The sequence below is a fragment of the Lepidochelys kempii genome, chromosome 26 (assembly GCF_965140265.1).
Source record: "Lepidochelys kempii isolate rLepKem1 chromosome 26, rLepKem1.hap2, whole genome shotgun sequence".
In the NCBI taxonomy this organism is placed as follows: Eukaryota; Metazoa; Chordata; order Testudines; family Cheloniidae; genus Lepidochelys; species Lepidochelys kempii.
In genome coordinates this window covers 14,208,128-14,220,771 of record NC_133281.1, presented here as the reverse complement: position 1 = coordinate 14,220,771, position 12,644 = coordinate 14,208,128, and the positions used below count along the sequence as shown (strand labels likewise).

The 12,644-nt window shown below is 58.3% G+C and overlaps 1 protein-coding gene across 1 annotated transcript in view; it reads left to right on the top strand.

The window, feature by feature from the left end:
- The window catches only part of NUDCD3 (NudC domain containing 3), a 61,960-nt gene extending 51,281 nt beyond the window's left edge, over nucleotides 1-10,679 (top strand). Inside the window, exons 5-6 of the mRNA XM_073324770.1 lie at nucleotides 4,966-5,154; nucleotides 6,648-10,679. Coding sequence (XP_073180871.1) covers nucleotides 4,966-5,154; nucleotides 6,648-6,758 — 300 coding nt within the window. The 3' untranslated portion in view covers nucleotides 6,759-10,679. The remainder of the gene's footprint in view (nucleotides 1-4,965; nucleotides 5,155-6,647) is intronic.
- Nucleotides 10,680-12,644: the final 1,965 nt, after the last annotated feature.

Here is a 12,644-nt window from a genome sequence, read left to right as displayed (position 1 = left end):
GGGAACATGGAGGGCATTTCTCCCCCTCCCCCCTGCCCCCCCCCCCAAAAAAAAACCTGCAGCGCAAGAGCACAGCAGTCCTGGGGCAGCTCCACCCCCCATCTCCTCTCCCCATCCCCTGGCCAGGTTGGAGGCGGGAAGCTGGTGCCATGGAGCAGGCAGCCGCAGCGTTCCCTTGTCTCCTGCTGGTGTCCCGGGTTCAAGCTGCTCCTCAGCTCCCAGCCCCCTGTGCTCCCACAGAGGCAGCTGGTAGGAGCTCCGTGGCTGGCAGACCCCTCTGGGAACAGGGACCCCAGGGGAACCCTCCCAGCACACAGCCCCTAATACCCCTCTCCCTACACCCTAAGCTACCCCCTCTCTGCACCCTGAGTACCCCCCTGCCCGCCCACAGCCCCAGCTATGCCCTCCCTGCACCTTGAACTACCCCCTGTCTGCACACAGCCTCTTGTTACCCCCCTGCCTGCACCCTAAACTGTTTTCAAACTTTTTTGAGCTAAGCCCCTCCACCTTTGAGTTATAATTTTTGGTTACCCACCCCTCAACCCAGACAGGCTGGGTGGCCTGCTTAAGTGAGTCAGGGGGTGGAGGTGACACTCCCTCTCTGCACCCCACCGTGCAGAGCTGGCTCGAGCCCCGCTAGCCTCTGTCCCCCCAAAATAGAAGTCAAATGACGCCTATGCCCGAGGTCCTCCCCACCCCCGCTGGGCCATAGAGTTGTATAGCGTGGTGGTGGTGGTGGGGGGCCTCAGAAAGAAAACGGTTTAGGACCCCTGCCTCACTTCTTGCAGAAATTGGAAGATGTGTAGTGAGTGGAGCAGGCGACTGCAGGAATAAAGCCTGGCCTTGTGGTTTTGGCAGTTGAACGCTGCCTTGTAGAGATGAATTAATCCCTGCCCCTGCCACAGCATTCCTATGTGAGGCTGGGCAAGTCACTTACTCCCAGCTTTTCACTGCAGGTCACTGCCTGTGTTCCTCATCTTCCAGGTGCCCGACTTGAGATGCTGGGGTCTGATTCGCAGGAGTCCTGAGCACTCACAGCTGCAACTGAAGTCGTTGGGAGCTGTGCTTGGCACGTATGACGTGCTCTATAATGCCTACTCCTTTCGTGCCATAGACACCTCAAATTGGGCACCTGTAACGAATGGACACTCTTGTCCTTAATCTCTCTGTGCCTCAGTTCCCCCCTCCTGTAAAATGGGGATAATGCCCCATGCGTGCACACACGTGAAGTTCAGTTCATTAGTGTCTGTGGAGCCTTCAGCTACTGGAGTGAGGAGCGCCATAGAAACGTCCAGGAGGAAATTAAGAATTTTGCCTTCTGAGCAGGGTTTGACCCGTGTGCCGTAAATAGGGCCTGGACGGTAGAGATAAAACGAAATATTGGTTAGCTGCTCAGTAAGTGAGCACCGTCCATCCTGCCGAATGAGGCAGGGGTGCTGTGGGAAAAAACAGTACTTGCACGTGTAATTAAAGACTAATCATAAAAGCTTAGGTTCTGGAGCATGGTTCTGCAGCAGACGCCATGGCCGTGGACTACACCAGGCCCTGATTGCTGCTCCTAAATGCAGAGATCCCTAATGGAAGGGAGAGTCCAGCTGTACCCTGCTTAGTCACCTGCAGGTTGACGCGCCTGTGGCTTACAGTTCGGCAGTCTTTCCTCTGTCTCTAAAGCCAAACCGTGCAATGACCAGGAGAAGGAATGGGCCAGTTTGGCTGGAATCACCAGTGCTATCTGTGTTGGAATATTTTCCTGGCTCCCCTTGCCCAGAGGGCTTGATCCCAAAATGCCCCCGCCATCCTCTCCTTTGTTAACCGGCTTCTTTTCTTTGCTCGGGAGAAAATCTCCTTGCTTCATAACTTTAATAGCTGTTCGCTTCTGCCCATGTTTCCCCGCCGGAGCTGTTGAGAGCATTGACTAAATGGTATTGTCTGACTTTATTGATGATCTTGCAGAGGTGCCAACGCACACCATATATCTTCTTCACCGCTGAGATTATTGTTAAAATAAAAAACACACTGGGAAAAAACCATCTTGGCTGGCCCAGCACAGTGAGCGAGAGAAATACTGACTACTAGGAGCTCCTGTCTGCATCGGATTCCCCACTCCTGCTTCCATGTTTGTCTAAATGTGATGTTTACACTCGTACATTTCTCCCTCACCTGGCTGTGCTGTGTCCCCCCCCCCCCCCCCAGGCATGAGTACAGCCCAGGCCATAGCACGCCCTCACCCCTGTTCTGCTGGCTGTCGGCAGAGCTGCTGGGGCTGTCTCTGAAGTTGGTGACTGTCTTCACACGGCGCTGTTTTCCCCGCCTGCTTGCCGTTCCTTCAGACGCACGCCTGGCCCCGTCTCCTGTCACAGAGCAGATTCTGCATCACACACGCAGGGGCAAGCACTCCCACCGAGCAGGGGCGGCAGCTAAAAGCGTGTGACATTTCAGCCTCCTCCCCGCCCCCGCTCGTCCATGGGAGGGAGTTGAGGCAGGACTCTCTTTTCTGGGTTAGTGAAATGTGAAATCTCCACGCTGAGGGCTCCTCTCTGGGCTGCACATGAGCAGAGTCGTCAGCTGGCTCGGAGAGGGTCTGAATCCCTTCATCAAGGGGGTGTCTGACAGGTCCCGCCGCTCTGAGCCTGTGGGCGGCTAGAGGCGATTCCTCCTCGCTCAGTCCTGTCAACACACGGTTGTCTTTTATCAGCACTCCAGCCTTTGCCTGACATAACCCCATTGCCAGGTGGTTCTGGCCCACCTCAGGTGGGGCTGCACCGCGACGGCAGGCATTGAAGCCGTTCCCAGTTCAGCGGTGGCTGTGAAACGCACGGCCTCGCGTCCCAGCGGTTATGAAATGGAATCTATCCATTCAAATAAACGTCAGGGCCTGAGAATTATTGGCCTCACAGACCTGGGGATGACATCACTGCCAGCCAATCAGGAAGCTCCAGTTGTGCCCCCGAGTTCTCAAGCCATTTCTTAATTCAGGTTTTGATGTGTCTGTTGGACTGGACGGGGGGCATGCTGAGCTGGCTCTCCAGAGAGACACTTGCTGTGCTCAGAGTGTGGTTAGGGGGGAGACTGCTAGCCCCAAGCCTCTTTGAAGGAGGTCCTATGAACGAGAATCCTGGATGTCCTGCACTGCTTGGCTGCAAAACCAGCTGGCCCTGTGGTGGGGAGGGTTGGTCGTTAAGAATTGCTATGGAAGGACAGGTTAAAAAACTCACCATGTGCAGTCAAGCAACCCACCAACTTGTCATTAGAACAGACTGGCATTGTGTGTGAAGGGAGACACCACTCCCCGTTAAAGGGCATGTGCAAACCAGCCCCTCCGTTCGTTTTCCTACGTGTGGGCTGGGATGCAGAGAGAATCTGGAATGGTTAGAGCGAAACCCCCCCCCCCCCCCCACAGATCTACACTGCCAGAGGCCCACATGGGTGGGGGAGCATTACCTAATGGCTAGAACCAGGACTCTAGGGTTCCACTCCCACCACGGTCACTAACTCAGCGTGATGTTGGGTAAATCTGGTCCCCGCTCTGTGCCTTAGTTCTCTTCATAAAATGGAAATACTAGTATTAAGGGTGTAGAAGGAAAGAGAGAGGAACTCCGAGTAGATCCAGTGCAGAGAACCAGAATCCTGGATTAGGTCACGTCTGAAGGAAGAGTGAATGAGGCAGAGGTCTCCCCCGACCCAGCTCTCCTGGGATACGTGGTAGTGCGTAGCCTGGTAAATCCCTTTCCCTCTGTGGCAGTACATAGTGGGGGGCACACCCTGGCAGCCGTGCATGTCTAGGCGAGGCATGAGCAAGCTAGGCAAGAAATGAGGTCTCCCCATGGAGCATCAGTGCCTGTAGGAGCCGGGGTAGCCCAGCTTGCCCAGAAACAGCCCTATAAAAGCTCCTCAAGGGCGTTTCACTGGCCAGGCTGGATGGCAGCCTTCGCTGGCATGGTAAAATGTCTGCCAGGGCACTGCTTCTTGCTAGCAGGGGGAACATCCCCTTCAGTGGGCAGGGCTCCAGCTGGTGCAGTGATGGTTGAGCAGAAGCTGCACAGTGAATAGTTGTTGATGTGGGAGGGTGTAAAGACTTGGGATGGGCACATAACTCATGACAACAGTCATCCCCCCACCCCCACCCCAAGTGAGTGCCCATAAAGCCTTCATCTTCTCCGCATGGTGCTGAGAGTTCCCACAAGACAACTCGACAGCAAAGAAAACGTGCACCATCTCAAAATGATGTAAGCAGCTTTTCAGTACATAAATGTGGTGTTAATGGCCGGAGCGTGAATCCGTTGTCCTGTGACCCCCACTGGAAAGCTAGAGTCTCTCTTTTCTAGCTGTATATAGTACCCATTTCGAACCCTCGGGGACCATTGTAAAATGCCAAGTATTCCTCCTCCTGAGCCTTGGGCTAGTCTATCTTTGGGAGCTAAATTCAGTGTTTGGGAGGGAAAGAGGGAAATCAGGTACATGGAGTGGGCTGGGTTTGGTCTGCAGCCACTGAGCTGTTTGGGATGCCAGCAGTAGCCCCACGGTAGTGGGTTAGTGGGCAGAGTGCAGGTGAAGGGGTCAGAGGTGGGTGATAAATGTAGTTTAGCCCGAAGATTTCCGGGGGCCGGGGCGGTTCAGAACAATCATTTAATTTTATTTCCTTGTGCATATCTGGTTGCAGCAGAACATCTGTTGCTCTATATTTATTCCGCCCCCTTAACTGGGAGCTGCCAGCCTGTTGATTCACTGGGGTGAAAGCCTGGCCAGTGAAACGCCGTTGAGGAGCTTTTATAGGGCTGCTTCTGGGCAAGCTGGGCTGCCCCTGCTCCGTGGGGAGACCTCATTTCTTGCCTAGTTTGCTCATGCCTCGCCTAGAGCAGTGACTCCTGGACTGGGCTCCACTCTGGGCCCAGGTCTGGCTGGCTGGCTGCACCTTGTCTCTTGCTTGCTGGGCTGACGGTGCTTTTGGCCTGTCTTTGTCCCCAGATCAACCTGAACAAGGTGGGGGAGTACTGGTGGAGTGCCATCCTGGAGGGAGAGGAGCCGATCGACATCGATAAGATCAACAAGGAGCGTTCAATGGCCACGGTGGACGAAGAGGAGCATGCCGTGCTGGACAGACTGACCTTCGACTACCACCAGAAACTGCAGGGCAAGCCCCAGAGCCATGAGCTGGTAGGTCCTTCGCAGCTTGCGGGGAAGCAGGATGTCAGCTGGCCGGGCAGATCCTTGCTGATGGCTTGATTCTGACACTGCGCCCAAGCACTAGGGGATGGCTGTGCCTGGCTGGACTGAGTAGGGACTTAGCAGCAAACGCTATCCCTCCTCTTGCCCAGCGTGACTGCTGGAGCTGTAGACCTACCCTGGCTTCCTGAAGGGCCCCAGCTGCTCTGCCCCTAATGGATCCCACTCCATGAGCCATCTCCGGGGAACTGAGCACCACCCTCTTGCCATTTGCTGCCTGGATGTTGTGTCCTGTGTGGCAATGCTGACTCCTCCATCACACACACACACCCCCCCCGTTGGACCTCAGCAAGCATCGTTTTCCCCACACGCCTCTCCCATGCCCTCCTGTGTAGGCGAGCCTCACTCCGTACCCTGCAAGTCACCAACTCCCAGCCCTCACAGCCCAGCCGGCATGCGTTCCATAGCCCGCAGTCCTCTGAGAGCCCTGCCGGCCATTCTGGAGAGGGCTGGTCAAGGACCGACAGGAAGAGGGGGTCTGGTCCCTCGCGGCCGGGAGCGGGGGAGAGGCAGTCGCCCAGTACGCAGGTCCGAGATCATTCATTCTTAACCAGCTGAGCTGCACCCAGAAGCAAGCGGGTAATGGCCAGCCTGGCCTCTGCTGTCTCTGAGCCGCAGCCCTACGTAGAGCACGCTCCAGTAGCTGAGCCTGCAGCTGAAACAGCCAAGATTGCTGAGGGTGGCCAGGAACGGTCCGTGTCCTGCCATCTGGAGGTGAAAAGGGACATGTCACTTCTGCTGCCTTCCCCCAATACCCCGGGAGCCTTGACTCCATCGGCTGGCCTGTGGCTTTGCATCACCAGAAAGCAAAGCTGGCTTCTCCCAGTGGCCTGGACCCTGCTGCTAGCAAGCAGCCACCAGGGCAGAGTAGGCTCCCGCTCACTCTCCCGTAGCAACAGTGGCCCAGCAGGGTGGCTTTTAGCGGGAGCGGTGGGGGAGCGGCTCGGGGAGCTGTTTGAGCGCCATCTCGCTGCCCCAGGGCAGGGCTTGGGTGCAGGTCTGTCATGTGACTCCCTCTCGTTGCTCGGGAGCCCAGCCCGGTGGCTCTGTGAGGCGGAGAGACCAAAGCAGGAAGCACCTTTCGGCTTGGTGTTGACATGCAAAGCTCTCTGGGAAATGAGCGGGGACCTCGTGGTTCTCTGTTCTTTGGCACAGCCCCTGAGCTGAGCCGCTCCCTGAGTCTGCAGGCTGCTGGGAAGGCCGGGCGTGGAGCTGACCTGGGGGGTTCCTTAAACTCGTTCCTTGGAGACAGCTGAACAAGCCTGAGGGTTGTGAGGCACTTGATTGAGGCAAAGGGGTGGTGACCCCGGCTAGGGAATGGCAGAGACCGGTGGAGCATTGAGACCAGCCTGGGTGGTGGGACCGTGTCTCCGTCAGCTGTGTATTTCCTCCGTAGACTTGACTCAAGTGCGTTGCGTTTTCAGAAGGTGCACGAGATGCTGAAGAAGGGCTGGGACGTAGAAGGCTCCCCGTTCCGGGGCCAGAAGTTCGACCCCGCCATGTTCAACATCTCCCCGGGGGCCGTGCAGTTTTGACGACGCCCGGCGCGGAAGGGAAGATCACATCCACGCTTGGGATCGTGAGGCCGAGGCCAGCGCCTCTGTGTGTAGCCAGCTAGCGCGGGGGCCGAGCCTGGGCTTCCCCCTCTGCCTGTTCCCACGAGTGACGTCCGGCCACCCCTTTATCCTCGCGCTGTTTGCAAACAGCCAGCCGCCAACCGGCTGGGGCGGGGGTGTGGTTGGGGGGGGCGGGGGGAGCGTGAGTGCTTCCTTCCCCCATGCCAGCGTGGTGTGTTTGAGATGCATGTGGGGCAAGCCTAGCAAACGCAGAACCGTCCTCTGTCACCACGGCAACCAGCGGCTGCTGGTAGCGTTTCCCTTTCTCTCTCGCTGGCGATGGCCCCGGTTGCTGCTGGGGGGGGGTGGGGGGGAACCTAGGCAGCTGTTGTTTTTCAGGAATAGATGATGCTTGTTGAGGTGACTTTGAAGTTTGTCTTTCTTGCTTTTGGGGAGCCCGTCCCAGCCCCCCGTGCCTGACACCCCCCCCCCCCGAGATGGCAGCGCTGCCCTATGGCTCTGCGGCCCCGTTTAAAAGTGGCTGATCTGTCCTTGCTGGTGGTGGGCATCTCTAAGGGGGACCCCAGGGCGCTGGCAGCGGGAGGGAAGAGCTGCAGCCTCAGACACCTGGTAGCGGAGATGGCGCAGACCATGCCATGCTCCAAGCGCTATACACCTGCAAAGCCTGGGCCTGGGCCCAAGTGTGGCGCTCTGCGCCCACGCATCTATCCGCACGTGTCCAGTTCTCCACTGGCCTCGGCAGCTGGGGTTCTGTGAGTTGCTGGTTCTATTAACAAGGTTTTCAGCTATGGCAGAGATCAAGGGGCCAGGCCTGCCCTGTGCCAGCCTTTGCAAATATAAGCTTATATACACAACCCCCTAGGGCTCACATTGTGTAATCAGCCCAGCTTTGGGTACCTAAAGCACCCTGGGGGCTGATTTCCAGAGGCAGCAAGCTCCTGCAGCTCCCGCTGTCTTTGCTTGGCTTGGGAGTCTGAAAACAGAGCCCTAGGGGTGTTGCATTGGGCACCCAAAACTAGCGGCCGCTTTATTGAGAATCGTGTCCCCAGCTACTGGCGGGGTGTCTACGCCACAGCTCGGAGTGAATTCCCAGCCTGGGAGCCACATCCTAGCTCTGCTCAAGGTCTCGTGCTAAAAGGGGCAGGGTGGTCATGGCGGCCGGGGAGGCAGCATGGGTACAGTACGAGCGGGTGGGCAGAGCTAGCGGGTGTCTGTCTAGCCAGCGTAGTGGTCAGCAATGTAGCTGCTCAAGCAGGGTATGGTGGGGCTGGTCTGCCACTGCTCCCCTGACCTCGGAAGGCGTTAAAGCCAGGCGCTCAGACCGCTGCATCCTGTGTCCTCTCCGTCGCCAAGAAAACACACTGATGCCCCGCTTCTCCAAGGAGGGTCAGAGCCTGGAAAACCGGCCACCTGCAGGCTGCCGGTACCTGCTGTAGCAGCAAGCCCCACGGGACTCAGCAGAAATAATCGTCTGTGACTGTGTCCTTAAAGACCGTATCCTAATGCACACACACTGGGGGCTGAATTAAGGTTGTCTAGGCAACCTTCATTTGGGCATTTCCTAGCTTTTGATTTGCGACCGTAATCATGTTCCTTGCACCTAGTTATGTGTGTGTGTGTGTATGTAACTTCCTAGGGTCTTATAAGAACAAGCTGGAAACAAACCCAACAGGAATTCCAGCATGTGGAATCATATTGGCTCCCCTGTGGATCATCAGCAGGGTTGAAACCTGTAAATCCTGCCCCAGACCTCTGCTGCTTGAGCTAACGGACCGACTGATAGCAGTAGTAGGTTGTCATCCTCGGTGTGGACCAGTATGAGAGGGGGATGGGGTGCTCTGCCAGTGGGTTTTACAGCTATTTGCGGACAGCAGAGGAACGGTGAGACTCGGGACTCCTGGGTTCCAGGTGCGGGAGAGGAATATTGTGGGGACAACTTACTTTGCCCCCAAGCCTGACTCCTCCTGCTCTGTCCCTTCCAAACTGGCCTTGTTGCAGTCTGGATCTTCTCTGTCCCTGGTCCCACTCTCCTCCCCTAGCCTAGCCAATCTTCACTCCTCAGGCTTCTTATGACAGTCCCAGGCTCTGTGCCCAGCCCATTCTAATCTGCCTCCAACTCCCAGGCTCTTCGCCCCTCAGCTCCTTGCCCAGCCAGTCCCAGTTGCCCTTCCTCCTGGCTCCTTATCTGTTCTCTCTTCCCCCTCCATCTGTTCTCTCCGCCCCCCTCTGGCCCCTCCCCACTGGCGCCCAGTCCCAAGCTGTGCCCCCCACCCCCCTTGCAGGCTTCTTGTCCCAGTCTCTGCCCCGCTGATACCAGTTCTCCCCCTGCATCCTTGTCAGATCTGTCTCTTTTCCCTGTCCCACTGACTCAGCACCGGTTTTCTTGCCCAGCCAGTCCCCCGCACCCCCAGCTCCATATCCATCTTCCCCTGCTCACCCTACTGACTTCCCATCCCTCCCTGGCCCCTAGTCTACTCAAAGCCCCAGTCCCACTTGCCCTTCACTCCCCATCGGCACCCACCTTTGGCTCCTTATGCCAGTCCATTCCTCCCTGCTGGTCTGGCACTTGTCCCCTCTCCATATCCATTGGGCAGCCTCCTCCATGCTGCGGGAGCCCCGCCGCCGGGGGTCGTTCAGGGTGTGTCTACACTGCAGCCGGGAGCAAGCTTCCCAACTCCGGCAGAGGCGTCGAGCGGCTCGAGCAGGAGTCACTTGCGCTAGACCCAGCGGGGTGGGTGCTGCAACTCCCGCAGCGGTGGGCTGAGTTGGGCTTGAGAGCCCCAGCCTCCGTGGTCACACTGGTTTGCTAGCTCAGGTCCCGCTCGGGCGGCGTGTGCCCAGCCGCAGTGTAGACGTACCCTGAGAGCGCAGGCGAGAGGCTCTCTGCCCTCCGCTGGGGTGCGCGGACCTGACACAGCTCCGAGGTGCCCTTGCAGTGCTGCTCAGCTTGGGGGGAATTTAGCTGCTAAGAAGTCTACCAGGCACGTGCGAGCTGTGATTTGTTTGTTTGTCCAAATTAGTGCGGATTTTAAGGGGGACGTCAAAAGGCCCCTCCCTGACTCCAGAGCCGCCCCCCTCCTGCCGAATTTCAAGTCCCTGCTCCAAACTGCGCGAGCTTTAGAGCGTCTTAAAGACAAGGGTGCCGAATTCTGAATGTGGCCACGGTATTTTCCCCTAGCCTCAGGCTCTGGGGCCGCCTGCGGCTGAAACTTTCCAGCCACATTCAGCCTGGGGCCGACTGCTGCTGCTGTGGACGATTTCAGCCTGAAAGGCTGCAGTTTGGCACAGTTGAAAGCAGCTCCAAACGGACATGGCAGGCTCCTAAACACAGACGCTGTGGTCTACACCGAGCCCCACTGGACCCCCCTGCAGGGCCCGACTGCGGAAGGGGGCGGGGCTTGCACCCCCTTCCCGTATGTGCCTGAGGGCCACCCCCTAGAATAGCCCCTGGGCCCCCTCGCCATCACAGCTGGGTCTCCTACTCCTGGGTTAAGTCAGTTCCTCTGCCTGTTTAAAGGAGCCCAGCCTGTGTGTTCTGCTGGCCGGCTCCCCTCTCCTTTAGGCCCGGTTGGGTCACTATTTGTAGCTCCTCTCCCTCAGCCTGGAGGCTACCCAGCGGTTATTCTCGCTTCGTTCTTCCTTGTCTCCTCTTCTGCGGGTCTCTTCCCAGGCCGGGGCGGCCCACAGGCCAAGCAGCTCTAGCTGCCTGGGCTGCGGTGGGCGCAGCCTGCTTCATTCTCTCCGTGAGCCCCCCAGAGGCTGGCAGCGTGCTCCAAGCCGCACCCGGGAGCCAGCGACCGGCACCCCGTTGCCGCCACACGCGGCTGCACTGGGATTTGTCCGCCTCCCTCTTGCTTTACAATAAACATGTTTGTCTGAGCAACTGTGTGCACATGTATGTGACTCTGCGAGGAGCCCCTCCTTCCCCCTCTGGGGGACATGCACTGGGCTGGATCCAGCCTGCTGCTTTTTTGGGACAGTCAAGGCTCCAGCTGGGACCTGCCTTAGAGCCGAGCGACAAAGCAGAGCAATGCCCAGCAGCCGAAGCCAAACCTCCCCCGGGGCTGGGGCTCCCACCACCCCTGCAGGAAAGAACTGGAGTTGGATAGATCGCCCTGGGGGCGAGGAAACGCTCTGCCATTCAGCAAGGAGCTCGGGCTCAGGTGTGTGATATTTTCTACTGGCCGCTGGATTCACCCTTTAGCCCTGACCACATCTTCCCACCAGCTGCTTCCTTTTTGCAGCCACCGTCCCGCGTTGCCTGCTGTTCCCTGGGCAGCGGCAAGTCCAGCTGGCTGGGCATGGGGACGGGAGAGTTGGATGGCATGGCAGTGTGGGGTGGAGAAGCCCTCCCCAGGGGTAGGTTGTTGAGGAATACAGGGGGCATTTCAGGCCGTGGGGAGTGGCCCTGTCACTGGCTGAGTCCTGGCGGGGGGAGTGAACAGGAGTTGGCTACAGAGGTGGCTCTTCCTCACCAGTCGCTCATTCCCTCGTGCGCCCGTTGGCCTGGTCCGAGGGGAACATCCCTGGGCCCACGCGGAGCCAGGGCGGTGGGTGCCAGCACCGTGCACAGAGCATGGAGTGCGCCAGGAGCCAGGGTGACTTGTGCTCTGTCTGTTCCCTTTGCTTCCCGCCTCTCCCAGGGGTTCATCGATTCGGAGTTTAAGGCCAGGAGGGACCATTGTGCTCATCGAACTCAGTCACCCTGTTACTCCTGGAGTGAGCCCAACAGCCTGGCTTGACAGGCACTTCTTGCGGAAAGAGAGACTCCCCCATGTCCTGTGGGAGATCGTTCCAGGGGTTAGTCGCCCCTGCTGCTAAGATTTCTGATTGGAACTGGTCTGGTTTCAGCTCCAGCCGGCGGGTTTGGGTCTGCCTTTCTCCCCGAGCCTGAAGAGCCCTTTAGCGCCGGGACTTTCTCCTCATGAAGGTACTTAGACGTTGTGCTCAAGTCACCTCTTGATTTTCCTTTCAGTAAGCCGAAGCCAGCCTCCTAGTACCCCCCGCCCCTTCCCAGGGGCCATGGCTGCTCTCACGTGGGAGCCACCGACCAGCCCTTGGCCTCCCCCGAAGCCTGACTCACGCTGACGTGACCCGTGAGCAGCAGGCGAGATCCTGTTTTCACACGAATGTTCCTGTGCTAATGAAGAGCAGGGGGAAGAGACGTTCCGCCAACAGGAGTGCGAGGCCGACTCACCCGAGCCACGTCAGGCGAACATCTTCGGCCAGCTGAAGGCATGGAGGAGACGGGGGGGAAGCCGGGCTCTTTGGGAGTGGAAGAGAGCTGGTCTCACCCCCGCCTCAGAGCTCTTCCTCCCTGGCACTTTCCAGCTGGCAGCCACGGCGCAGGCAAGCGGCTGGCAAATCCCCAGAACTCGCACTCGTAACTAGGAAGCAAAACTTAAGCCCACCCGCTTGGCATTTGGGGCTACGGAGAAGAGTGTGGTGAAGCCCAAAGGGTGGGGACACCAGGCCAGCGGGCACCATGGTACAGGGCAGAAAGAGGACACAGGGTACAGAAGAGAGCACCACGGTCTCTCTCCCTTTCTGTCCCAGGGGATAGCAGGAGCGGGCCCGGGTGGGGGCAGTAGTGAGGTATCGGCCCCAGGGGGCTGAGATGGGTCCTCGGCTGAAGGCTCTCAGAACCTCCCAGGGGGCTAGGGGAGAAACGTGCACGAAACGCAGCAAGACTCACCGTGGGAGGAACTCCTGGGCCTGAGCCACCGGCCAACGCTACCCCAGCATCTCGGCTTCTGCTTAAAGCCAGATTGTGCGTCACAGAATCACAGAAGATCAGGGTTGGAAGGGACCTCAGGAGGTCACCTAGTCCAACCCCCTGCTCAG